At 43.8% G+C, this 27,151-nt stretch overlaps 1 protein-coding gene across 1 annotated transcript in view; it reads left to right on the forward strand.

Moving 5' to 3' along the window:
- POLR1A (RNA polymerase I subunit A) overlaps positions 1-27,151 on the forward strand; it is an 80,329-nt gene that overhangs the window by 20,521 nt on the left and 32,657 nt on the right. Inside the window, exons 7-14 of the mRNA XM_003942532.4 lie at positions 12-98; positions 1,522-1,627; positions 2,266-2,428; positions 6,395-6,565; positions 7,028-7,150; positions 9,342-9,572; positions 15,420-15,674; positions 20,204-20,395. Of these exons, the coding sequence (XP_003942581.2) occupies positions 12-98; positions 1,522-1,627; positions 2,266-2,428; positions 6,395-6,565; positions 7,028-7,150; positions 9,342-9,572; positions 15,420-15,674; positions 20,204-20,395 (1,328 nt within the window). The remainder of the gene's footprint in view (positions 1-11; positions 99-1,521; positions 1,628-2,265; positions 2,429-6,394; positions 6,566-7,027; positions 7,151-9,341; positions 9,573-15,419; positions 15,675-20,203; positions 20,396-27,151) is intronic.

Raw genomic sequence — 27,151 nt, forward strand, 5'->3', positions numbered from 1 at the left:
CTCGGCTCCAGGAATTGAGGAAGCTCAGATGGGAAAACGAGGATACTTAACACCCACCAGTGCCTGTGAACAACTTTTAGCCCTGTGGAAGAATGAAGGTGCCGTATCAGGCTAAAGAAGTAGCCTTTAACTTCTCAAGGCTTCAGTTTCCTGGACTCATTAACCCTGCCTTATTACTTCTCCTAAGTCCCGATGATTATGGCTCTCTCCTGGAACTGATCCAGAGGTTTGGGGCAGTCTTCAGGGCACATTGACATTGAGATGTCATAGAGGAGGGAAGGTCATACCCAGCACCAAAAACATGACAGTTATTGCAGTTGAGCCTGGTTATCAAATGACAGCTGCAGGTGGGCCTTGCTTAATACAGGTTGACATATTTTCAGAAGGTTCAGTATAATTTATTTTAAATGCCCATAAGTAAAATGCTTTCTCTTTCTGTGAATCAAAGAATGAATTCTGTCTTTTTTAAACGGGGATTTTTATACATTTCAGTTTTCTACTATAGGAGAAATCATTTATTCCCTTTTGAGTATGTAACGAAACCTGTGCAATATATTCAAACCCTTGTGAGAATGTGTTGTGGAACACTGACTGTAACCTCTGTGTAATAAGCACTTACAAATGAACATGTTGTTAAAGAGGTATCAGAAAAAAAAAAGGTCACTGGAGTTAGTATGATGGCTTTTGGGGCAGCCCCTAGTACATTTTAATCTTTTTCTCTAGGCATTTTTTAAAGGAACCAGACACCTGAAATATAGCTTTGATCCACAGAAGATTTTTTCTTGGCAGCACCTGTTAGAGGTGGGAGGTAGGGTTATTTTTAAGGAGGCTAGCTTAAAAAAAATTTTTTTTATTTGGTGTTTTTTATAGAGATTAAAGTAATAAATATGTGTGTGGTATGTAAGTGTTTTAATAGTCCAGGAGGGTGATTAAAAGCAAGTGAAGTTTCTTCCATCCTTGCCCTTCTCAGTCGCTGGGTTAAGAGCTATTGTGCCTGTAGTACCTGTCTTTATGCTGTCATATCCCCTGCATACAAACTGTCATGTACACAGAGGCTATCTTTTGTTTTTATAAAGAAAAATGAGGCCAGGCATGGTGACTCATGCCTCTAATTGCAGCAGTATGGGAAGCTGAGGCAGGTGGATCAGTTAAGTCCATGAGTTCGAGACCAGCCTGGGCAACCAAGCAAAACGTCATCTCTTAAAAAAAAAAATACAAAAATTAGCCTGTCATGATGGCACACACCTGTAGTCCCAACTACTTGGAAGGCTGAGATGGCAAGATTGCCTAAGCCTGGGAGGTCAAGGCTGCAGTGAGTCATGATTGCACCACTGCACTGAAGCCTGGGCAACAGGAGTAAGACCTTGTCTCAAAAAAGAAACAAAGGAGAATGTGACCTTAACTCTATATATTATCTTGTATTCTCTTTTTTCCTCACTTAGTAGTATTTTTATGGTTGCCCTCCCATGCCCTTATTGATGGATTTAAATGGTCTTCTTGGTTTATTTATTTCCAACACAGGATTCTTTCTGAACTACCTTTTTTCGGGAGTAGAAGATGATGATACGGAGTCCAGATTCAACCCCAGTGTGTTCTTTCTAGATTTCTTGGTGGTGCCGCCCTCAAGGTAATACCCTTCAATTAACTTATTTCACCTGAAATACGAATATTAAGGAACTGAACTGTGACCTCTAGGAGAGGCGGAAGGGCCAAGGGCACTGAGAGACAAAACTCCAATTTCGCTCCAGGTGCAGGTGGTGGAAGGGTTTGCTTTCCTTCCCATTTGTTGTGAACGTGATAGGAGTGTTGGTTGTTTTTTGTTTGTTTGTTTGTTTGTTTGTTTGTTTGTTTTTGAGAGAGTCTCACACTGTCCCCAGGCTGGAGTGCAGTGGCATGATCTCAGCTCACTGCAACCTCCGTCGCCTGGGTTCAAGTGATTCTCCTGTTTCGGTCTCCCAAGTAGCTGGGATTACAGGCATGCATCATCACACCCAGCTAATTTTTGTATTTTTTTGTAGAGATTAGGTTTTACCATGTTGGCCAGGCTAGTCTTGAACTCCTGACCTCATGTGATCCACCCACAGCTTCCCAAAGTGCTGGGATTATAGGCTTGAGCCACTGTGCCCAGCCAGAATGTTGGTTGGGAATATTGGTTGTCTTGAGCGTGGTGGGGTGTGCTCCCTACAGTAGGCATGGGTGAGAGGCCGAAGAACATGACCCTTTCCTCACACTAAACATTCATTGATTCTGTATGTCCCCCTGTAGGTATCGCCCAGTCAGTCGCGTGGGAGACCAGATGTTTACCAATGGCCAGACGGTGAACTTGCAGGCTGTCATGAAGGATGTAGTTCTGATTCGAAAACTTCTGGCATTGATGGCCCAAGAACAGAAGCTACCAGGGGATGTGGCAGTACCCCCTACAGATGAGGTCAGAGCTGCTCTGGTGCTGATGTGATAAGCATACACGCTTAGTGGATGCAGATACTGGGTGCTGGGAGGTGCTTCCTGGCATGTTCTATGCAGCTGGCCGCACCTTTAGTGTGAGCTGTGGGCTTAGGGGGCACCTAGGAACATTAAGGGGACATGCATGGGTCTGAGCATGGAAAGGTCTAGGTTCTGCCATGAACGACCATGCCAGGTGACACTAGTTGAGTCACTTTCTTATACTAGTGTCTGCTGTAAAATGCATGTGATTTGTGGTAAGATTTCACATCTAGATCGTTCCAGGCTACAGTTCTCAGCAGCTCTAGGGAAAATAGCCTGCATCCCTCAGGCTCTAAGAGTATCCCTTCTGGGTCACAGTACTAGAGCTCATGTCACCAGCTCTATTTTGGACACGTTAATGTCTCCAGCATTAGGGTCAGGAAGGCAGTATTACAGAGTTGGAATTCTCAGAAAAGGACAGTTTCAACTAACATTTCCTGAGCTCCTTCTATGTGCCAGATTCAGTAGCAACTTTTCAGTGGGTACATAGGTGAACTGGGCACCCAGGAAGCTTCCTGAGGTTACCAAGATCTTTCCAGCTCTAAAATACTGTCTTGATGCAAATACACAGCCTTCAGAAGACAGGGTTCTCAGACCCCAGCCACTGGGACAGTCCTGCTGTCTGCCAGGCCCATCACAAGGTGACGCTACTGTCTCCTGGACATGCTGCGGGTTACACTTGGGGCTTTCTTTGGTTTTGCTTGTTTCCTGATTGGCCAGCATTGGTGTGCTTTTAAAAACTCCTTAGTGTAAGAGAAACCGGCCATCTACAGGCCTTAGTGCAGTTTCTAAGGAACGATCTTGGGATAACTGTACCCAGTGACCAGGGCTGAGAATCTTAGTTTGATATCTTTTAAAAATGGGACATCCTGACCAGGCATGATAGACCTATAATCCCAGCACTTTGGGAGGCCAAGGCAGGAGGTTCATTGAGCCAAGGAGTTTTAGACCAGGTGGGAAAAGTGATAAAACCCCGTCTCTAGCAAAAATACAAAAAATAGCTGGGTGTGGTGGCTCATGCCTATGGTGCCAGCTACTCAGAAGGCTGAGGGGGAAGGATTGCTGGGGCCAGGGAAATCAAGGCTGCAGTGAGCTGTGATCACACCGCTGCACTCCAGCCTGGGTGACAGTAAGACTGCATCTCAAGAAATTTAAAAATATATTGTTCATCCCCTTTGTCAAACAAATGCTTGGTTTCTGAGGGGCGAATAACATCCTCTGATTCCTGTGTCCCAGTGCCCTCTTTCCTTGTGATTGACAGGACCTGTCTTTTTCTTCTCCCTTACTCTCTGTGTTCCATCCCCATGGCAGCCCTTACCAGGCACCGTCTAGGCACTGGGGACATGGCAGTGAGAAAAGTTCTCTCTCATTTCACAGTCACTGGCCCTGAGCCAGGTAATGCCATGAGCAGTGAGTTGGGCTAACAGAGCCTGGTCATCATGCAGGTGACCTTATCTCTCTCTGGGACTCCTTCAGCCAGAAGGAGACCCCGAGCGTTTTATGTAGAATATGTCTGTTTTCCCTACGACTGAAGAAGGCTCCTGTGTTCCTCAGGGTTGAGGACAAGCCCACTTCATCACGATTGGGTTTTCATGACATTCTCATTTACTGAATCTTCACCCACCCTCACCCTCCCACCTCAAGACACTGACAGGTTTCTTGTCTCATCTGCCCACACTGGAAGACATGGGACCATCTGTCTAACTCCTTGTGTCATACCCAATCGATGGGGCAGTAGTGGCCAGTGTCAATAGGTGGTGCTGTAAGCCAGCTGAAGGCTTCCGTGTATTTCTGTCCCCTGGGTAGGGAGTGGGAGAAGAGGAGACGGGGCTAGGAGCAAAAATATTAGAGGATTGGTTAACTATTCCATTGAGGCTTGGCAATCAGCCAGTAACTTGATATAGCTCAGTTAAGGACCCACATCTTGATTGGTGACATAGAATATCAAATGGCAAACCTAGTTCCTTTTTTGTGGTAAATTATTTTATTTCTTCCTCGATGATTTAAGAGGGACTGTCTTGAAACCAGTACAAATATTTCATACATAATACCTGGCCATTTTCTAACCAATTGAGTAATTTGTTGCATAATAAGCTACCTCATGTCTTTCAGCAAGAAATGCATTAAATGTGAATAGTGAAGGTATTATATAATGAATTAGGACACTATTAAAATTTGCTTTAAGTATTTCTTTGGGGGAGAGGACACTACACTTCTACTCAATGAAGAGAAAGGTTTTTACAGTCCAGAGGTCTTTTTTTTTTTTTTAAGCACTTATTATGCCATGAATTAATAGGGAATAGGTTCCAGCAGCTCAGGCTCCTGACCATTGGTTCTCACAGCGTGTGCTGCTGTGGGTGGAGCAGGCTGGCACTTCAGCTGAACCCAGGTGCCTTTCTCTTTTGCTTCTTTCTTTTTCTGACCGTTTTCCTTCACATGTTTCAGGAAGCTGTCTCGACTCTGAGAGTGCTTAATGTGCTCAATACCCACATTAATTCTCTTGGCAAGAATCTTGCCGTTAACTTTGTTTGTTTACAACAATGCCAGCAGCATGCGGGGTAATATTGTAGACTCTTCCAGTTTAGCCGTGGAAACACTGTGGGGCTTCCTTTTTGAACAGTACCCACTCCCTTGATGTCTGCAATATCACCTTTCTTTGTTTCTTTTCTTTTTTTTTTTTTTTTTTTTGAGACAGAGCCTTGCTCTTTCACCCAGGCTGGAGTGCAGTGGTATGATCTCAGCTCACTGCAACCTCCTCCTCCTGGGTTCAAGCAGTTCCCTGCCTCAGCCTCCTGAGTAGCTGGGATTACAGGTGCCTGCCACCACACCTGGCTAATTTTTGTATTTTTAGTAAAGATGGGGTTTCAGCACCTTGGCCAGGCTGGTCTTGAACTCCTGACATCATGATTCACCCACCTTGACCTCCCAAAGTGCTGGGCTTACAGGTATGAGCCACTGTGCCTAGCTCAATATTGCCTTTCTTATAGATTCACATATACGTGGCCAAAGGAACAGCTCTGTTTTCTAAAAGGCCTAGAGAATATATATTGGGTGCTTCTCCTCTTTCCCTTTGTATTCATCATTTTTGTTAATTACTGGAAGATGGTGGTTCCAGCCAAAAGACCCTAGTTCCTTTTAAGAAATTGTTCCTTTTGCATATCTGTAAGTGGTTTTCAAAGCCATAAATAAAACTGAAACTGCATGTGAGAATTGGTTATCTGGCAAGATAACAGAACTTCATAAGAAATGTATTGATGTGGGAAGGACTTCTTAGTTGTTTTTTTTTTTTGAGACGGAGTTTTGCTCTTGTTACCCAGGCTGGAGTGCAATGGCACGATCTCGGCTCACCGCAACCTCTGCCTCCTGGGTTCAGGCAATTCTCCTGCCTCAGCCTCCTGAGTAGCTGGGATTACAGGCATGCGCCACCATGCCCAGCTAATTTTTTGTATTTTTAGTAGAGACGGGGTTTCACCATGTTGACCAGGATGGTCTTGATCTCTTGACCTTCTGATCCGCCCGCCTCGGCCTCCCAAAGTGCTGGGATTACAGGCTTGCACCGCCGCGCCCAGCCAGGACTTCTTAGTTTTGAGGAATTGCATATGAAGGGACTTCAGCAAATACTATAAAGAAAGGGGTGTGCTTATAAATTTTGAGTTCGTCTTACTATTAGAAAGAGACAGGCGGGTAAATATGTAATACTGCTAATGTCTGGGCAGATAACTGAGTACTTATGGACACGTACTTACAAGACTGATTTATTAGCACATTGGTCTCTGATCGGTCAGGTTCAGAGGACATAAACTCCAGAGTGCATAGTTGTCAGAGCCAAGGTAAGAAAGAAAAATTAAATGAAGCCAGGCTTTTTAGAGCTTTTTTCCATCATGCTTGTTTTCTTGGTTTTATCTTCCAGGAAAAAGACTCTTTGATTGCTATTGACAGATCCTTTCTGAGTACACTCCCAGGCCAGTCCTTCATAGACAAACTTTACAACATTTGGGTTCGCCTTCAGAGCCACGTCAATATTGTGTTTGATAGTGAGATGGACAAACTAATGACGGACAAGTACCCAGGCATTAGGCAGGTGAGCAAAAAATTGGATTCCCATTGCTAGCTGCAGAGGGTACATAGTAAACATTGTGTATTGAAACAAGAAACTAATAAGCATGGCCAGTCATGATGGCTCACAGCTGTAATCCCAGTACTTTGGGAGGCCGAGGTGGGCAGATCATGAGGTCAGGAGATCAAGATCATCCTGGCTAACACAGTGAAACGCCATCTCTAATAAAAATACAAAAAAATTAGCTGGGCATGGTTGCATGCACCTGTAGTCCCAGCTACTCGGGAGGCTGAGGCAGGAGAAAGGAGAATTGCTTTAACCTGAGAGGCAGAGGTTGAAGTGAGCCAAGATCATGCCACTGCATTCCAGCCTGGGTGACAGAGTGAGATTCCATCTCAAAAAAAAAAAAAAAGAAAAAAAGAAAGAAAAATAAGCATACTGGAATCCTTGTTAAATGTGTTTTATGGCCTTTTTTCCTCCATAAAGATCCTGGAGAAGAAAGAAGGCCTGTTCCGAAAGCACATGATGGGAAAGCGAGTGGACTACGCTGCACGCTCGGTCATCTGCCCAGACATGTACATCAACACCAACGAAATTGGAATTCCCATGGTGTGTGTGTGTGTGTGTGTGTGTGTACAGTGCATTTGCTCCCTGTGGGCGGCAGACGAGAGTGCGTAGAGGGCTGGGGACAGGATGTGCAGCAGGTTATAGTGGCTTGGGCAGAACTACTTCCTGGACGGCCCACAAGGAGGTAACTGGAAGCTGCATGATGGCATTGCTCTCACTCCATGCCAGGCTTACAGAAACCTTCTACCCACAAGTCATAGCTTCCTCCTGCTCACCTCAGCCTAGTCTTTTGACCTTCCTCACCAAATCAAATACATGACAGGGGAAAGGAAGAGGGCACGGGGGATTTCAGTCCTGTGTGTTTTCTAGGCATCAGAAGTCTGTACCCTGGGTTACTGGGAAGAGGAAAGGGAGTGAGCCCCAGAGAGAGGTATGTGCCTGTTGTCCATGCCCTGTTTTGCTCCTCAGGGTAAGCAGCTTGCTATTCACCTGTTAGCACTCTCCCCAAGCCCCGCTCCGGGAGCCAGCTTCATCTCACTTCCTTAGCACTTCATGCAGTGGTGCTCAGCAGCAGCAGCCTTAATCGGCTTCCTCCTTAATGGGCCTCGAGGTCAGTAATGTGAAGGTGGTTTAATTTCCTCCTGGGAGAGCCTCATTTCCTCGCATGCTACCACCTCCGCCTCTCTCTGGGGACTGGTGATGAGCAGTGCTAAAGTGTTCTTTCCGATCATCCTGCATGGCCACGGCCTCATCTCTGTGGCACACTTGGGCTTCCTGGACAAAGGCATGATGTGTCAGCAGACAGGAGTCCGAGAAGGCCCAGTCCTGTGCCCACTGCCTTCTGGGAACCATAGTCCTTGCATCCAAAAGCCAGATCACGTGGTGAGAACCAGCTTTAGAAAGTCCAGTGGTGACATTACCAAATCTGAGGCCCTGAGGAGACATGTATCGAGTTTTGGTTGCCCTCTCTGGACAGAGGGCAGGGGCCACCCCTGTTGGCTTTGACCTCATAGTGTCCCCAGCTCTGGCAGAGACCTTTCATGCTGCCTCTTCTATCTTCCTACGGTGCTAGGTTTCTCTTTCTTGAATCTGGGTTTGTTTGGTAATGGCTTGTCCCTGGAGGAGAGACTCTGAAGTCTCTTCTCTGCCCACCTACAAACTGCCCAAAGTCTGAGGGCCATGGTGGCCTAGGGCATAGGTATTCCTCACAGGATAGCTGGAAAGAGCAGAGTGGATAGAACTGCCTCTGGCCCCTTGGATCACGTGCTTCCTATAGAGCACTATTGACAGCTGCCACAGGAGCAAGGAGCTGGAGACCAACAGTGAAGCACAGACTAGTCTGCTTCCATATAAAGCAGTGTCTGTGGTAGAAACAGTAAATAGATGAACGAGTACATATACGCTCTGTTGGACAGTGATGGGTGATAAGTCCATCAGCAATAGTAGAGCAGGCTCAGGCTGAGGAGTGCAGGGGCTGGGGTAGCTCGAAGAGCTCTCTGAGAAAGTGCTGCTGCACCGTACCTGTACAAAGCTAGACAGGTTCCTTTATGCAGGACATCTCAGAGCCTCTGGTGTATTTGTATACATTTGGAAGCATTCGGGGTTTATAATATTCAGTAGTTCAAGAACTTATTTAACTAGGGAACTTGTTTAACTTGGAGCGTATCCCAGGCCTAGCATTAAACACAGCACACTGCATTTTCTCAGGTATCAGGAATGTGTCAGTTTCATCTCAGGTACCACCTTAATTATAATATCTGCCAGAACTGCAGAGTTGAGAGTTTCCAATGCCATGTCTGGGCTCAGGGACAGTGCCATGATCCATTGGTGATGTCTGCTGGGGTGGATGAGGGATGCCCTAGTGTTTGAGGACAGGCATTTGCCGCCTGTCTCAAGCAAGTGCCCTGACACCTTTGGGAACTTTGAATTTATTGGCAGATAAGAAAATGAAGTTTTAGAGTGAGTTAAAAAAAATTGTAATATATAAACTGCAGTACTTAAATTATTCTCCTCAGACTAACTGCTAGAAAAGGAGGCCTGGTCTCTGTAGCATTAAGGGAGCTGCAGAAGACAGGCAGGATGTTACTTCACTCATTGAAAGGCCTTCTTGGCCAAGTCAGACAGCTCCCCCACATTTTGGGGGAAAAGACACAGCCTATTAAGACAGATTTGGGGTCCATGAGACCATTTTTTCTCCCTGCCCTGAATTTCTACCTCCACTCCTCATTTCCAGGTATTTGCCACAAAACTGACCTACCCGCAGCCAGTTACCCCGTGGAATGTTCAGGAACTTAGACAAGCGGTCATCAACGGCCCCAACGTGCACCCAGGAGCCTCCATGGTCATCAATGAGGATGGCAGCCGCACAGCCCTGAGCACTGTGGATGTGAGCCAACGAGAGGCCGTGGCCAAGCAGCTCCTGACCCCTGCCATGGGGGCACCTAAGCCCCAGGGAACAAAAATTGTGAGTAACGGGCAGCTTTGGTCAGGGACCCATCCAGCTCCTGTTCAGATCCCAGTGACTGGTGGCCATCAGGTGTGGCTCTAGTGCACACTGACACAGGAGACCATCCCTAGGAGGAAGCTCCCCGACACGTGGGTGGTTTTTAAGATTCACTTTGTAGTCCTGGAGAGAAGAATGGCTGCCCTTGAACAGGGCTCCTCAAAGGATAGTCCCTGGACCAGTAGCAGCAGCAGTGGTATCCCTGGAACTTGTGAGCAATGCAGATCCCTCCACCCCTGCTGAATTCAAATCTCTGAGAATAGAGTTCGAAATCTTTCTTTACCATGGTTTCCAGAGGATTCTTCTGTATGTTGACTGTTGAGAGCCACTCTTAGGAAGGGAGTACTCTGTGCCAGTGGTAACCAACAACTGGCAGGTTATAACTAATGTTTCCATTCTGGGTGATTGCTGATGCCAGCCCATAGTGCTGTGGTAGGGGATCCTGAGGCTATATCGGGTTCCACTGGAAGGAGCACATGATCGATTAACAATGTTGCTGAGTGCATGAGATCAGCAGGTGACAGCTCTGTGGCGTTGTTACATAATTGCCATTCCTTCTGGGAGGGAAGTAGCAGATGACCCCTAACCAGGCAATGGTGGCAGCAGTTGTTGGAGGGAAATGGGTTCAATTTGGGTATAACCCACAAGTGACTACCAGAGTCAATGGGTGGCTGCCTGGATTTTTCTCATCCACCTGTGCAGCAGGCAGGCCTCTCCTTGGCCTCTGCCCATGCATACTCCATGGCTGACCTGCTCTTCTTTGACACTGAGTTCAGCTCTGCAAAGTTGCATCAGCCTTAAAGGAACTTTGGAGGAACAGAGAGGAAAAGGAAGTGCTACTGGCCTTATGGCAGTGCCCATCACTGCTCACCACCGGCCCTCTTGCTTCCTCTCATTCTCACTGCTCTCTGAGGGCCAGCAGTAATACACTACCTGTTTTCTCCTTTGGTGATGGGGCACATGCAAACCTAGATCAAGTTACCTCTTGTTCTTTTCTAGTGCACAAAGTAAGGTTTATATTCAGGTTCGTAGAATTGGTCTGCCTGGAGTGCCTGGTGTTTTGCCAGGCACTGTGTGAGCAATGCAAAAAGAAGCAAGGTGTGTTTCACTTCACTTACGTTTAACTCAGGTCAAACGTGTGAAACAGACTCACAGTAGGAAAGGATGAGAGAAAGACTAGGAGAAGGGGTGAGGGATGAGGCAGTGCTGGCGCCCCCTGCATGCTAGCACTTTGCAGTCCCTGTACATGGATCCTCACCACCCTGGAGTTGATAGCATGGTGGGGGAACCACTAGGAAGTGAACGTATGAATGCATCGCTGTTGCGAAGGGGTGTGGTAGACACCATAGGAAACAGCAGTGATGGACAGTGACTTTCAGCACATAATGCCCAAGAAGAAACAGGCTTGAGGGGAATTTGCAGGGCAAGTGGGCAGGGAGAGTGTGGGGTCATCAGGAGGCAGCTATGAGCTAAGTGCTGGGGCCAGCCTCTGGGCTAAAGAGGGGACTGAAGGCGGCCACTTTTGCTGCTCCCTCAGGCCTCAGCAAGCCCTCATTCCTCTAGGGTCAGATAGTAAATATTTCTGACATCCTGGGCCATGCAGGCACTGTTGCAGCTGTCAGCTCTGCTACATAATGCCAAAGCAGCCACAGGTAGTACACAAATAGGCATGACTATGTTCCAGTGATGTAGGAATTCACTCAGGGTGGTGGCAAAAATATTAGAGAAAGTTATAGATTATAGTCTCAAACTCTTTTAGAAGGCCTAAAGGTTTTTTCTATAGTTCTTGGCTAAAGGCAGCCTAAATCCCCTTTACATTTAGTTAATAAGAAAAGCAAATAGCTAAAGTATGTAGAAGAATTTATCTGAATAACTTGTTTACTCATGTGGTATTAAAACTAACCTTTGAGCCGGATGACCGTCTCAGGGGAAGGTCAGCCAGGGATATTACCAACTAATGTTGTTTGCTTTAGGCATCAGAACCTGCCCTTTAATCTTTAACCTCTAGTGGTGTTGACTCAAGCATTTGTCAATTAAACTTTACGAAATGCAAGTCTCACTGGCTAGTAAGGGCCAGTGGCTGCTTTCTCTTTACAGCACTCTCCAAGGAGTCTGTAAGCGGCCATGGACCCTCAACCAAACTGGCAAAGCATAGTATCTGTGTGTCAGTGTACTTTATTCACCAATCATTGAGTCAGGATCTGCAGGACAGACCCCTACAGGTGGTGACCCCAACACAATAAAACTTCATTTACAGAACCAGGTGACCAGCATGAGGACTATAGTCTGCTACCCCCAAAACCTGTGTCAGGTGTCCCCCTGTGTTCCCCTCACAGCCAGTGTGCATACTCGTCTCTCCACCCCGTGTAGCCCTCGTTGCATTGTGTTCTCACTATGTATGCACCCACCTCCACCCTTGAGTTTTTGAGTCTCATGAGTTCAAGGGCCGGGTGTGCTCTGCTCTCCCCAGCACCCAGCATGTTGAAGGCCTCGGGAAACCCTTGTGGGTTACACAAATCCGGATTGAGGATCAGAGGCTCTGGGGTGTGATGACCCTTTGGACCTGACAACAGAGCCCAGCAGCAAAGTCGGGAGGGGACTTAAAGAAGGAAAAGGGGTTCTTACGTCAGGACCTGGGTTCTGAGGATGATTCATTTATCTCCCCAGATTTCAATGATGTTATTATACATGATACTTATACAATAATACATATGTGCTTATTTATTTGTAAATTTTTTTTTTTTTTGATACAAGGTCTCACTCTGTGTCCCAGGCTGAAGTGCAGTGGCACAATCATGGATCACTGTAGCCTCCACTTCCTGGGCTCAGGTGATCCCCCCATCTCAGCCTCCCAAGTAGCTGGGACCACAGTTGTGTACCACCAAGCCTGGCTAATTTGTGTATGTTTTGTAGACATGGGGTTTTGCCGTGTTGCCCAGGCTGGTTTTGAACTCCTGGACTGCCTTCCTCAGCCTCCCAAAGTTCTGGGATTACAGGCATGAGCCACTGCTCCCAGCCTGTAATTTTTGAAGACTTTGGCTGATGTGTTTATGCATATGGGTCAGGCCAAGGCTGAAGGGCTGTGTAAAGATGATTGAGAAGGAAACCCTGAGGTCTGGGTGAGGAGGAACCACAGTCTAGGTGAGGAGGGGAAAGGCCAAAAGGACCCATTTCCCCTGTGAGGTATGAAAACTCTGCCCTATCCCTTGGGCCTTGTAAATGAAAGAGGAAATGGCCCAAAGAGCCGGGGCTCATTGTCCTGCTCAGCAGCCTACCAGAAGCAGGCCTTTGGCTTCAAGCCTGCTGCTGAAAACTCTGACCCTGGGGCACTGAGGCCCTCTAATTTTCACTGCAGTATTTATTTAGAGACAAGAGAAGGGAAGGCCTTGGGTTTGGGTTGGCAAGGGGAACACCCTGTGCTCCAGGGCTTCTGTTTGGATTGGCCAGTGCCTACCAGACTGGCCTGTGTACCTTCCCAGCTGTGGCGAGTTTGCTTATGCTGGATGATGTCTCGAATTTGCAAGACTCAAATCCTAGGCCCAGCCTGGCTTTTTGGGCTTAGGCCACAGGTCTAGGCAGTTTCTCCCTTGAGAGGCTAAAGAAAGAAGACCTCAGCTTGTATGACGCAGTCAGACAGCAGCCAGTGCCCTGGGCAGATGCTCATGGGAATCCTCAGAGTTTAGGTCTCCTTGGAAACATGGGACTTGGCATTGGGGAGGGGAAGGTCTGAATTCCTTGGGGAACAAAAAGACAGACTCCATGCTAGGTACTTTTAGGCCTGCTTTGTAGCACTTGAGGGTTTTGCTCCCTGCATCTCTGAGCTAGAGAGAGAGAAAACTTTTAACCTCCCTGAATAGGAAATGGGGAGAGAGTTTTGGGGAGCATATCTTAATTACCTTTACCCTCTCTCTTTAATGAACTTTCTCAATGCAGTTTCATAAATATGAGCAATAAAGAAGAAACTAGACTTGCAGTAATTTGTTGTTTTCTCCTACCTGTTATCTGTTGTGATTTAAAGGCGATTTGGGGCGGCAGAGGTTTCACCAAGTCTCCATAATTCCTTTGTACTACAAAGAGGAGTCCTTCAAAATGCATGGGGTGGCAGTGACCTTCATGCATTTGCTTTTTAAGGTGTCACTTTATGTTCGGTGTTTAGGAAGCCCAGTAGTTAATGTAATTAAAGACAAGGGCATTAAGTCTTAATGGGCAGTACAGGAAAGTCAGCTTTGTGAGAGAGATGTCTGTTAAAAGGACATGACCAGCCAGGTATTTATAAGGGGGAGATGGTATAAGCAGTGGTTATCTTAGAGGGTTACAATTACTTGTGATTTCTAAATTCCTATCTTTAAAATTGTCTGTATTTTCTGTTTTCCCTCCTGCACAGAGCACAGCACTTGTTCAATATTTCTTTCTTTAAAAATAAGTTGGAAGATCTTTTTTAAAATTTACAAAAGCAGCACTTACTCATTATAGGAAGAACAATGCTAATATGTAAGAAAATAGCTGGGTATGGTGGCTCATGCCTGTAATGCCAGCACTTTGGAGGCTGAGGTGGGAGGATTGTTTGAGTCCAGGAGGTTGAAGCTGCAGTGAGCCATGATTGTATCACTACACTCTAGACTGGCGACAGAGAGAGACCCTGTCTCAGAAAAATAGTAACAGCCTAGTGAGGACCCAAGCACCTTTTTCCCATGTGGGGACACACACACACACACACACACACACACACACACAAAATAGTAACAACCTAGTGAAGATCCAAGCACCTTTTCCCATATAGAGACAGACACACACACACAGACACACACACAGACACACACACACACACACACACACACACAGAATAGTAAACAGCCTAGTGAGGATCCAAGCACCTTTTTCCCATATAGTCTCTCTCTCTCTCTCTCTCTCACACACACACACACACACACACACCCAGACACACACAAACTGGGTTGGTTTTTAGATTGCTTTTTTTCATCACCTTACATGCCACCGGGATTTTTTTTTTCTTTGCTATAATACATTATTGCCATCACTTCAGGCCTTGTATATATTTAATTTATACTTGTTCACTGCATAATATTCCATAGTGTGGATACACTATTGCCCCTTCACTGGGGCAGTAAGGTTATTTCTAGTTTTTGCTGCTGTAAATGCTGCTGCATAAACATACATATTCCTCTAACTTTGTGTAGGTGCTTTTTTCCCCCTGAGGGGCAACAGGAAATGCGTTCTAATTGTTCTAATAGCTATTTTCAAACTCTGTTCCCAAAAGACTGGCAATTTACAGTTCTTAATTTTTGAAGTGCAATAAAACATTCTCTGAGGGTACTGAACTAACTAAGAACCCTGTGTTCTCGTTCTGGGTCTGATATATGAAGCTGGGCACCTTTTTTATGAAATGTAGAATTTCTGTTTAGACTAATGTGCTCACATGTGATAACAGTTACGTGCAGTCTTCAGCAGTTGTATCCATTTCTTTCTTCAGATTAATTTTTGGAGGAATCCAGGAACCTGGGAGGGCTGTGCATCTCTGAAGACAGAGACCTATGGTCTTATTCGTTCCTTATGCTTCTGAGCTTAGAGCCAGGATCAAGGCTGTAAAGGGACAGGATCAGAGGGACCCAGGAGGTATTTCTCAGAGCTTTCTAGGGTTTCGCTCCAGATTAAAAATCCCCCTTGCATTTAGTTGACTAGAACATAAGATAGAAGCCACACCTTGGCCAAGTTGAGGTGAGCACTTGGAAAGGGCAGTGGTGATACTGACATTTGCACTGATCACCCACCTGTCCACTTTGTTCCCAGGTGTGCCGGCACGTGAAGAATGGGGACATTCTGCTACTGAACCGTCAGCCCACCCTGCACAGACCCTCCATCCAGGCCCACCACGCCCGCATCCTGCCTGAAGAGAAAGTGCTGCGGCTCCACTATGCCAACTGCAAAGCCTATAATGCTGACTTTGATGGAGATGAGATGAATGCCCATTTCCCCCAGAGTGAGCTGGGCCGGGCGGAGGCCTATGTCCTGGCCTGCACCGATCAGCAGTACCTTGTTCCCAAGGTAGGTCTGGCCTTGAGGCCATTCCGTCGTCATCATTGGCATGACTTAGTACTTTTAACCTGGGCCCTGCTAGCTTCTGGGGTCATTGGGCAGCTCCAGGACAGGGGCACCTGGAATGGAGGGTCCTGGTTTCTCCCAGGTTTTAGCCATCTAGTTGCTTAGAGGCTGGGAAATGTTTATTTCTTGCTGTGTCATAAAATATAAATCAGGACAGAAATTGTGATAGGCATCCCAGAAAGCCAACCTTAGTAGCTGCGGAATAGATCTTGTGTTCAACACTTAAGTTTGGATTCTGCAACTTAATAGCCCCCGGCCAGCATTAGTATCCCAACACTGTAATGGTTCTCATGGTCCACAGATGACTTTGATCCTTTGTTCTGACAAACATGAGTTTTAAGAAGCAGCCTAACCCCAAGGGCCCAGGAGAGATCCCCTAATAGCCCATGAAGGCATCTCCTCTCCTCTTTGAATCCCTTCCTTCTTTCTCCAAGTTCAGTCCTCAAGGGCAACCCCATGTGGTCATAGCTGTCCAGAGGGATACGTGGGTAGGACAGAACTTCCTGCCCACTCTCCTGAGCAGCTGACTTGTGGCCAGAAGTGGCAGGGGCCTGAGTCAGCATGTGCTCATGGGAGGGACAAAGCAAGGAAAGAGGCAGGCTGCAGGGCAGAGGACAGAGTGTGTTCCAGTGCCTGCTTTGCCCTCACTACCCACCCAGAGGTCTGAGACCTCCTAAACTGTAAGCCGTTTGCACCACAGTGATTCACAATTATACATCATTCATTTGGATCGTGGTGGAGCACGAAGAATAATCGTAACGTCAAACCAAGGCTCCCATTTCCCAAGTACTTCTTCAGTGCCATACACTGTGCAGAGAGCACATTAGAGGCTCCTCATTTCACCCTCCCCACAGTCCTTGGAGGTAGGTGCTATTCACGCCCACATTTTACACTTGAAGGATTCACGTAACTTGCCCGTGGACACCCAGCCGAGAAGCAGGAGGAAGGACAAGGAGCTCCCAGATCTTCCTGGGGTTCAGGCTGCCACAGGGATGGAGAGCTCTGTACACAGGGAGTGCCTGGGGCTGCTCAGAGATGCTTAGCGTCAGTCAGCATCCTCTGCTCCTTGGAATCAGGCAGGTGGCAAGGAGCCTGGCGTCCCGGCCCCTTTTTCCTACCAGATGCACCACTATGGCTTCACCAGGGTCCCAGTTGTTTGAGTTGGCCTTTCCTTTCTCTGGCCACCTTTGCGGGCTTTGGATTAGTGAAGGGACTAAATGTAGGAAGAAGAAAGGGCCACTCAGATTACTTGGAAATTTAAAAAAAAAATACATTTGCTAATTTAAAAAGTGACTTTTTATGTTTTCATGTAAATAATGTGGCTCTCACGGTGGTGGCAGTGAAAGCTGACATTTATTAGGTGGGCCACAGGCCTTAGGCACTGCTATAAGCAGTTTGCAGACATTCCCTTCCTTATGAGGTTGGTGTGATTTTCAGATAAGGAAACACCAAGTGAGTAATATGTCAGCCAGCAATGAGACCAAGACTCCAACCCAGCAGCTTTGAATGACCCCTCCCCGCTCCCCCCCCGCCCATGTACTTGGCTGTGCGTGTTCTTAGCTCCACTTGACAGGTGAGGCTGGGACTAAGGGAGAGCAGGTGACAGGAAGCAGCTTCCAGGACTCTGTGGGTTTCTGACTCTATAGCAGCCGAATCATATTTCACCAGAGGGGATTCTACCAGGGAGCAGCAGATGGTTTTTTGCTGGCAGAGTGACTTGAGGTATTAGCTGTGTGGGGAGTTGAGGCACTCTGAAGTCCTCAGACCAATGACCTTGAATATGCTGTACTTGATTTTGATTGAATAAGGTGCAAAGCTGTAGGAGACTTCATGCTTACTTTGTTTCTTGCAGTAGGCTGACTTAACGTAAATCCAAGTGGGCCTCATCACATGCTCATATGCCTAGGAGTTTTAGGTTGGGCATACTCTTAAGGGAGACAGGAGAATACAAGTAAATAAGCTTATGTCAATAAATTAGTTTCTTAAAAAGAAAAAGCTTAGGGGAGTTGGCTTGAAGATTCACTGTACTTTCATTGAGTTTCTTTTGTTAGCGGTAAAGAGCTTTTGATCCTTGATAAATTTTATTTAGCCTTTGGTGTAAATGCCAAGAAGTGGAATCCTTATATTTGCTAATGGTTATAAAATGCAACATGCCTTTATTGGCAGAGTCCTGAAAGGGCAAGAGCTGATTTGGTTAAATGAGGAAAACCAGTATTTTGGGGCTATTTTTCTTAGCGTATTTTTATTTCCCTTAGTTTCCATATTTCCTTGTTTATAATTCCGTTTCTTCCCTATTACGTTTCTCTTCCTTAACTAATCATAACAGCAAATTAAAGTACATTTTATTGTTGGTTTTATGTACTTAATAGAGTTTTCTGGTGCCTTTTTACTTAAAATAGGAGTTGAATGGAACACGATTTCTTTTCCATGAAAACAGTTAACTTTTCATTTGTGTTAATTTTTGGACTAATTTTTTTGTCCTTCTGTTTATTTATTGAGGGCCCATGCTTTGCGGAAAGTTTTAAAACAAGGCTTGAGATATGTTTCCTGACTTCTACTTAGTCAGCAAGAAAATGCAAGTTACAGAATACCCTATTTCCAAAGCATCCTGACCAGAGACATTAATTATAATGTCATTTTGCTGTGCTATTAAGGAGACTAGTATAGCTGACAATTTTCATGGAGTTTTGATTCAGAGATGTTCTTTCTGAGTCTAAGCAGGATTTAGGAAATTTAGAATTATAAGTAGACCTTTAGCAATTGTTTTAATCAGCATTCTGCCATAGAATTTGTGATTATTGCATTGAAAGCAATTTAGCCATTAAAGTAATTGTCTAGTCATGGAAAAATCAGGACAGACAGAGGAAAAGGCACTGAATAGATCACAGAACCTGTAATTATGTTCTTTAAGGAAAAAAAAAAAAAACAAAAGGAAAAATCATTATCTGCCCCCCAAAGATTGTGAGATGAATCAAATCCATAATACTGGTTTGGGTTTTTCTCCCAAGCAAAATAAGACCATATAGGCAATAAGAGGTAGAGTGGCTGTGTGCCCCATCTGATCTTTCCTTACGTCTGTGCCACCTTTCCAGTTCATCTGTAATCATTATATTTGAGTTTACATTGAGCCCATCACTGTAGTGTTTAGACCATTTGACAAGGATCCTTTTTTTTTTTTTTTTTTTTTTTGCATTCAGTTAGAAGAGTTAACTTAATAGATTTACAAGGGTCCTTTTTTTAACCTTTGAGTTAGTACATGTGGTTAAATTTCTCGTGCTTCTCCCAGGCTGCATTTGTGAGTTCCTTTAGCCTTACTTCTAAAACATGACCATACTGTTGGCTAGTATTTAACAAATAATCAAACAATTAACAATCTTTGTATCCAAGGCACAGGTTTTTCTCAAATTTCTATAAACATTGAAAAGTTTACAAGAGCTACATCTTAAAGAATGTCAGTGAGCATAGCTATTTTTACTTTAGCATGCGTTATGTTGCTATGAACACAGACCCGACAGATAAGGTTCAGGAGACTGGGGATCAGAATGGCTGTGAAAGTGTCAGATGAAATTAATGTACTCACCAAATCTCAGGCTTTTCATAAAAGCCCTTGTTTTTGGCATCTGGTAGATAACAGCCTTTATTAACGGCTCACCATGAGCCCTGTGCGGTGCTGTGAAGAGATAACTAATAATGACTATTCTCCCTTTTGCAGTCATGTGTATCAGGCCCACTCACAACTCTCTTGAGGAACGTGTGCTGGAAGGCCTTCCTCCCTACACTGGCCAACTCACCCCTCAGGCCTCAGCTATAAGACTGCCCTTCAGAGAGGCTATTTCTGACCCTCCCCCTCCTTTGACCCATCCTGTTATTTTCCTCTTTGGCCTTTAAAACACTTTGTGATACTGTATTTATCTAATCATTTGTTTACTGTCTAGCTCTTCTTCATCATAAAGGACCATGTCTGTTTGGTCCCCTGGAGTAGGGAAAAGTCTACCCGGTGCCTTGGCATTCAGGAGGCTCCTGATAAATATTTGTTGAGTGCGTGACTGATTTACAGAAGAGCCAAGCCAGAAATGTGTGAAAAATACTGAAGCATAAAACCAAAGTGAAAAACAAGAACACAGCTGACAGCAGCCAGACCAAATGTAGGCATAAGTGCCAAAAACATGCTGGAGTAACTAGAACCAGATGGGATTAAACAGAGAAGCCTTGGGGAACTGGATGAGTTTGAAGCAGTTTTGATATAGGATAGTGGACTAATGGCAAATGTAGAAGCCAGTGCTAAACACTGGTCATGTGCTTTGGGAAGCAATTTGTTCCCAAACAAGAACATAGTGAGAATGTGGGCAAGACAAGACAGGGATAGAAGAAGGGCTCTTGCTAGAAAGTGGCTTCCAGGCAGGTGATTAAGGATTACAGTTTGACTTAAAATTTATATTTATTCTTCTTGTCTTTTCTGTTTTGGTTTATAGGATGGCCAACCATTGGCAGGACTGATCCAGGATCACATGGTTTCAGGTGCAAGCATGACTACTCGGGGTTGCTTTTTCACCCGGGAGCAGTATATGGAGCTGGTGTACCGAGGACTCACAGACAAAGTGGGGCGCGTGAAGCTCTTTCCTCCTTCCATCTTGAAGCCCTTTCCACTGTGGACAGGAAAACAGGTAATTAGGAGAGAGAACAGCCAGTGTATGTAACAAAAGGAAATAGGCCGCTTATGTAAAATGTTTTATTTCTTTTCAGAAGAGCCCAGACCAGAGAGCGAAATGGCTAAGCCAGCAGTAGTCTGACTTTGTTTCCCCTTTGTTTGGGGTTCCTGAGTCTGGGTGGCTTCAAGGGAGAGTCTGCTAAGAGTAGACTACATAGTTTCTGTCCTTTGCTTCTAACTTAAACTTGGTGTTCTCATAATACAAATACAGTGATAATAGGCAATGGTGCTGGTAGACTGTTAGTAGTATTTGTTGGGAAGTTCCATGTGTTTGCTGAGTGCTTTAGACATGTTATCTGAATTAATCCTCAAAACTAATCTGCAATGCAGAGACCATTATTAGCTCCCTTTAGGAGATGAAAATTACACGCCCGAGACTACAGGAGACAGATCAAACCCAGGACTTTCCAACCCTTGAAGCATCATACCATACTTTCTCTCAGAGTAACCAAATAATGATATATGTGGTGACCAAACAATGAAAAACAGTAAAATGTGTTCTACTCTTGCCTGAGTCTCCAAGTTCAGCCTTAAGGATCAACTTCTAGTTGGCTATGTGATCTTGGCTCTGTAGGTCTCTATTCCTCATCATTTTCTGGGGCAGTAGAAATTAACTAAGCTAAGTTCTGATTCTAAACATGGTTTTTCTCTGTGAAACCAGACTGAGCCACAAACAAATTCTTGTGTAGTGTAGTCACTCTTGCCCTTTTCACCAGTTCGCAAAAAAAAAATAACCTGTACTAACCGTTAAAGAGACACACTGAAAAATCTTACCCATGTTAGAAGCAAAACCTGGACCTATTTCCTAATTTTATTTGGTACAAAGGATTTTAAAAAGATTCAAGGTGTGATCTCTGGGCACAATGGAATCAAATTGGAAATCAGCAACCAAGATATTGGAAAAGCCCTCAATATTTGTACTTCTAAATAAGTACTTGTTAAATAGCTCATGGATCTAAAGAATCAAAAGGGAAATTAGAAAGTATTCTGAAGTAGATGAAATAAAAACACAGCGTATTAATTTGTGGGATGTCACTTAAGCAGGACTTAAGAGGGAAATGTATACGTAAAATGCCTAGATTGGAAAGAAGAAAAGGGGCCTCAAATCAGTGACTTCAGTCAGCTTCAGGTTGATGATCTTTAAGGTCTCTTCCTGCTCTCCAGTTCTTAGTCTGTGGACCTAGAACTTTATTTTCCTTTTTAAGCCAGCCTTGCATTCCTGGGTAAACCTTCCTTGGTTGTGAGGTATTATCCTTTTTATATAATATTGAATTCAATTTACTAATATTTTGTTTAGAAGTTTTTTACTTCTATATTTGTGATATTGGTCTGCAGTTTTATTTTCTTGTAATATCTTTGGTTTTGGTATCAGGGTAATGCTGGCCTCATAGAATGAGGTGTTAGGAGGTATTTCCTCTGGTTTTCTGTAAGAGTTTGTGTACTACAGTATTAATATTATTTATTCCTTAAATGTGTGGGAGAATTTACCAGTGAAGGCATCTGGGCCTAGAGTTTCTTTGTGGGAAGGTTTTCAATTAAAATTTCTACTTAGAGCTATTTTTGGTTATCCAGTTCTTTCTTTTTTGAGACAGAATCGTTGTCTGTCACCAGGCTGGAGTGCACTGATGCGATCTCGGCTCACCACACCCTCCACCTCGCAGGTTCAATCGATTCTCCTGCCTCAGCCTCCCAAGTAGCTAGGACTACAGGCAGCCACCACCATGCCTAGCTAATTTTTGTATTTTTAGTAGAGACAGGGTTTCACCATGTTGGCCAGGATGATCTGGATCTCTTAACCAGCACCTCATTCTCTCAAAGTGCTGGAATTACAGGCCTTAAGACACTGCACCCCAGTGGTTATCTGTTTCTTGATTGAGCTTTAAGAGTTCATATTTTTCAGGGAATTTGTCCATTTCATCTCAGTTATTGAATTTATAGGCATGAAGTTGTTCGCAATGTTCCTATGTTGACCTTTTCTATCTGTAATGCCTATAGTGGTGTCACCTCTCTCATTCCTGACATCGATAATTTGTGTCTTCTCTTTTCTCCTGATCAGTTTGCCTACAAGTTTATCAGTTTTGTTCTCAAAAAAAAGTTTTTGGTTTACTGACTTTATTTTTCTGTTTTCTACTTCATTGATTTTACTCTGATCCTTATCACTCCCTTTCTTTAGTGTACTTTGATTGGTTTAATTTGCTCTTTTTTTCTCTAGTTCTTTAAGTTTGACGCTGAAGTCAATTTGAGACACTTTTTTCTTCTTTTGAATCTAGTCATTTTATGTATAAATTTCCCCCTTAAGTTTTTCTTAGTTTGCATCACACAAATTAATATGTCGTGTTTTCATTTTATTTACTTCAGAATACTTTCTAATTTCCCCTTTGCTTTTTTTTTTTTTTTTTTTTGACGCGTGAGTTTTTAAAAAATATGTTATTTAGAAGTACAAATATTGAGGGCTTTTCCAAATATCTTGTTTGTTGATTTCCAGTTTAATTTCATTCTGCCCAGAGATTATACCTTGGATCCTTTTAAAATCCTTTGTACCAAATGCACTTGGGAAATAGGCCCAGGTTTTGCTTGTCATGAGTGAAGTTTTCTAGTGTATTTCCAAAGGTTGGTACAGGCAGTTTTGTTTTTTGTTTTTTGTTTTTTGTTTTTCAAATAGGTGAAAAGGGCAAGAGTGACTACACTACACAAGAATTTGTTCATGGTTTAGCCTGGTGCTACAGAGAAAAACCAGGTTTAGAATCAGAAGATAAGGAACTTAGGTTAGGAGGTTTATGTCTATTGCCCTGGGAAATGGAAGTTTTGGCTGTTTCTCCAGGACATTTCATACAGCCTCTTGACTGATTTCCTGTTTACAAATCAAAGGTCTCTCATTGGCCGGGCGCGGTGGCTCAAGCCTGTAATCCCAGCAGTTTGGGAGGCCGAGGCCGGTGGATCACGAGATCAAGAGATCGAGACCATCCTAGTCAACATGGTGAAACCCCGTCTCTACTAAAAATACAAAAAATTAGCTGGGCATGGTGGCTCATGCCTGTAATCCCAGCTACTCAGGAGGCTGAGACAGGAGAATTGCCTGAACCCAGGAGGCAGAGGATGCGGTGAGCCGAGATTGCGCCATTGCACTCTAGCTTGGGTGACAAGAGCGAAACTCCGTCTCAAAAAAAAAAAAAATAAAAGATCTCTCATTATTTGTTCAAAGAGCATGCAAAGAAAGAGAATTTGCTTCTTATGGCAAATCTCAAGTGTATAGCTAGATGCACATTCACAAAGTGAATACATCTTTGCAAACTGTTACCCAGATTAGAAAGTAGCATATCACCAGCACCCCCAGAAGACCCCTCCACGGCCCCTCCCAGTTTCTACCATTTCTCAAAGGTAAATTACTAACTCAACTTCCAACACTATAAACAAGTTTTGTCTTTCCTTGAAGCTTATTTAAAGAAAACTTTGTGTATTACCCATGTTACTGTATATAGCAGCAGGTTTTTCATTTTTATTGCTTTATAATATTCTATAATGTGAATATGTCATATATTTATCCATTTTTCTTTGGATGCACATTTGAGTTGTCTTCACTTACCTTCATTTTGCTGTTACAAATGGGGCCATTGTGAACACAGTTGGATCTATCTTTTTTTGAACACATATATGCATTTCATTGGGTAAATCCTGAGACATGGAATTGCTAGATCATAATATGTGTTCAACTTTAATAGTTTCCTAAAGTTTTCCAAAATGCTTGTAATAATACACACTTCACCAGGCTGGAGTGCAGTTGTGCCATCTCAGGTTACTACAACCTCTGCCTCCCAGGTTCAAGCCATTCTCTTGCCTCAGCTTCCTGAGTACCTGGCATTACAGGTTTGTACCACCACACCTAGCAAATTTTTGTATTTTTAGTAGAGACAGGGTTTTTCCAGCTATCCAGGCTGGTCTTGAACCCCTGACTTCAGGTGAGATCCACCTGCCTTAGCCTCCCAAAGTGCTGGGATTATAAGCATGAGCCACCACGCCCAGCTGTTGTTGTTTTCTTTCTGGTTTATTTGTTTAATTTTAGCCATTCAGATGAGTATATAGTGGTATCCTACTGTTTTGTCATTTCCTTAATGACAAAAGAAGTTGAGCACCTATACATATGCTTATTGACCATTTGGATATTCTCTTTTGTGATGTGCCTGTTCAAATCCTTTGCCTATTTTCTATTCTGTATCATTTTCTTATTGACAAACAAGACGTTTTTAAAAATATAGTTTGGTGTGAGCCAATTACCAGATATGTATATTGCAAATGTCTTCTACTTGGTGTCTAGCCTTTTCACCTAAAGCCATTTTCTAATGATCAGAAGTTTCTAATTTACAGCTCCCTAGTCTTGGCTTTTTTTGATTAGTCCTATAGGAGCTATTTGCCTGCCCTAAGGTCTTACAGATATTCTCTTCTGTTATCATCTAGTAGCTGTGTCGTTTTACCTTTCACACTTAGGTCTGCTATCTGCCTAGGGATGATTTTTGTGGATGTTTACGAAGTGAGGTTAGTGGTCAAGATTCATATTTTCCCATATGGATACCCTATCCAGTGAATGCAACATCATTTGTTGAAAAGTCCATTTCTCTACTGCTAGTACTCCTGTATCACAAACCAAGTAGTAATATATGAGAGGATCAAGAAAGAAAAAAAAAAGACTGTCTCAGATATTTTGGAGTCTTTGTATTTCCATATAAATTTTAAAGTCAACTTGTAAACTTTCACACTGTGCACACAAATACCTGCTAGGATTTTTTACTGGGATTGCATTGCCTCTCTAGGTCACTTTAGGGAGAGTCAACATGTTTACAATAGTGAGTCATCTAAGTTATGAACATAGTATGTCGTTCAGTTATATAAAAGCCTTAGACATCTTTATTCATTAGAGTTCCTCCTGGGTATTGCTATGGTAGATGTATTGTTTATTAAATTTTCTAATTGTTTATGGTTGATATCTAGAAATACAGTCAATTTTGTATATTGTCTTTATAGTCACCAAGCTTTATGAATTCAGTTATTAGATCTCTGTCCTTCACATTCTTTTAAACTATAAAAGTAAACAAGGTTATTGGTAAACATAAAAGGAAAATCTCCCTCCCTCTGCAACCCCACTCTCCATATACACACATACTCTCCTAGAAAATAAATAAGAATGAGGCTGGACATGGTGGCTCATGCCGGTAATCCCAGCACTTTGGGAGGCCAAAGTAGGTGGATCACATGAGGCTAGGAGTTTGACACCAGCCTGGCCAACATGGCCAAATCCCGTCCCTACTAAAAATATAAAAATTAGCCATGGGTGATGGTGCACATCTGTAATCCCAGCTACTATCCCAGACTGAGGCACAAGAATTGCTTCAACCTGGGAGGCAGAGGTTGTATTGAGCTGAGATTGTGCCACTGCACTCCAGCCTGGCTGACAGAGCAAGACTCTGTCTCAAAAAAATTAAAAGAAATAAGAATAAGATTATATCATACGATCCCTGGAACTGTTCAGGAGAATGAACCAGTTAAATCTGACATTCAATTTTGAGCTTATATTTAAAACTACCAGTTTAACCATGACATCCTGGTACCCGAAGCATGCATTTTCCAGGCACACGGACCTCAGGTTTGGCTGGTCTTTAAGATGGCTTACTCTGAATGAGCCACCAAGTCCTCCAGAGGGAACTCCGTTTTATCAGGCTGTCTTGATTTTTTCACTGGGACCACACTAACGCACTCCAAATATAGCAAGAAGTTCGTTTAAATGTTTTCATAGGCTATGTTGACAAATGTTTTTGTAAAGGTTTTGTGACTGATTTCATTCACTGGATGTACTGGGGGCTCATTCTGTGTCTGTACATGTGGACCTACCTCATTCTTTTTAACCCCTCTTATGTTGTATTCAGTGATAGAGATATACCGTGCATGACTTAACTGTCCCTCTGTCAGTGGATGTTTAGATTATTACCTGGTTTTTTTACTATTCTAAACAGTGCTGTGGTGAGCACCCATTTCTGTATATATCAGTACACTTTCATTGATATATCTCTTTTTTAAAAAATTTTTTATAGAGCTGTGGTTTCACATGTTGTCCAGGCTGGTGATCTTGAACCCTGGCCTCAAGTGTTCCTCCCGCCTCAGCCTCCCAAAGTGTTGAGATTGCAGGCATGACCCACCATGCCCGGCCAAGTATATCTTTTAGATAAATTCCTAAAGTATGATTGCTGGGTAAAGGATATAGACATTTCAGTATTTTTTTTTAATTCATTTTATTTTTGTTTGTTTTGTTTTTTTGAGATGGAGTCTCACTCCATTACCCAGGCTGGAGTGCAGTGGTGTGATCTCAGCTCACTGCAACCTCCGCCTCCCTGGTTGAAACGATCCTCCTGCCTCAGCCTCCCGAGTAGCTGGGATTACAGGCATGTACCACTATGCCCAGCTAATTTTTGTGTTTTTAGTAGACACTGGGTTTCACCATATTGGCCAGGCTGGTCTCGAACTCCTGACCTTGTGATCCATCCACCTCGGCCTCCCAAAGTGCTGAGATTACAGGTATGAATGAGCCACCATGCCTGTTACATCCATTTTATTTTTAAGACTTTTTTTAAAGCTTAATACAGGCTTAGTATAAATAATAATTCCCATAGATAGTGCCACCCTTCTAGGTTTAAGAAAACATTGCAGATTTTTTTTTTTTTTTTTT

This window comes from Saimiri boliviensis, chromosome 1 (assembly GCF_048565385.1).
Source record: "Saimiri boliviensis isolate mSaiBol1 chromosome 1, mSaiBol1.pri, whole genome shotgun sequence".
Lineage (NCBI taxonomy): Eukaryota > Metazoa > Chordata > Mammalia > Primates > Cebidae > Saimiri > Saimiri boliviensis.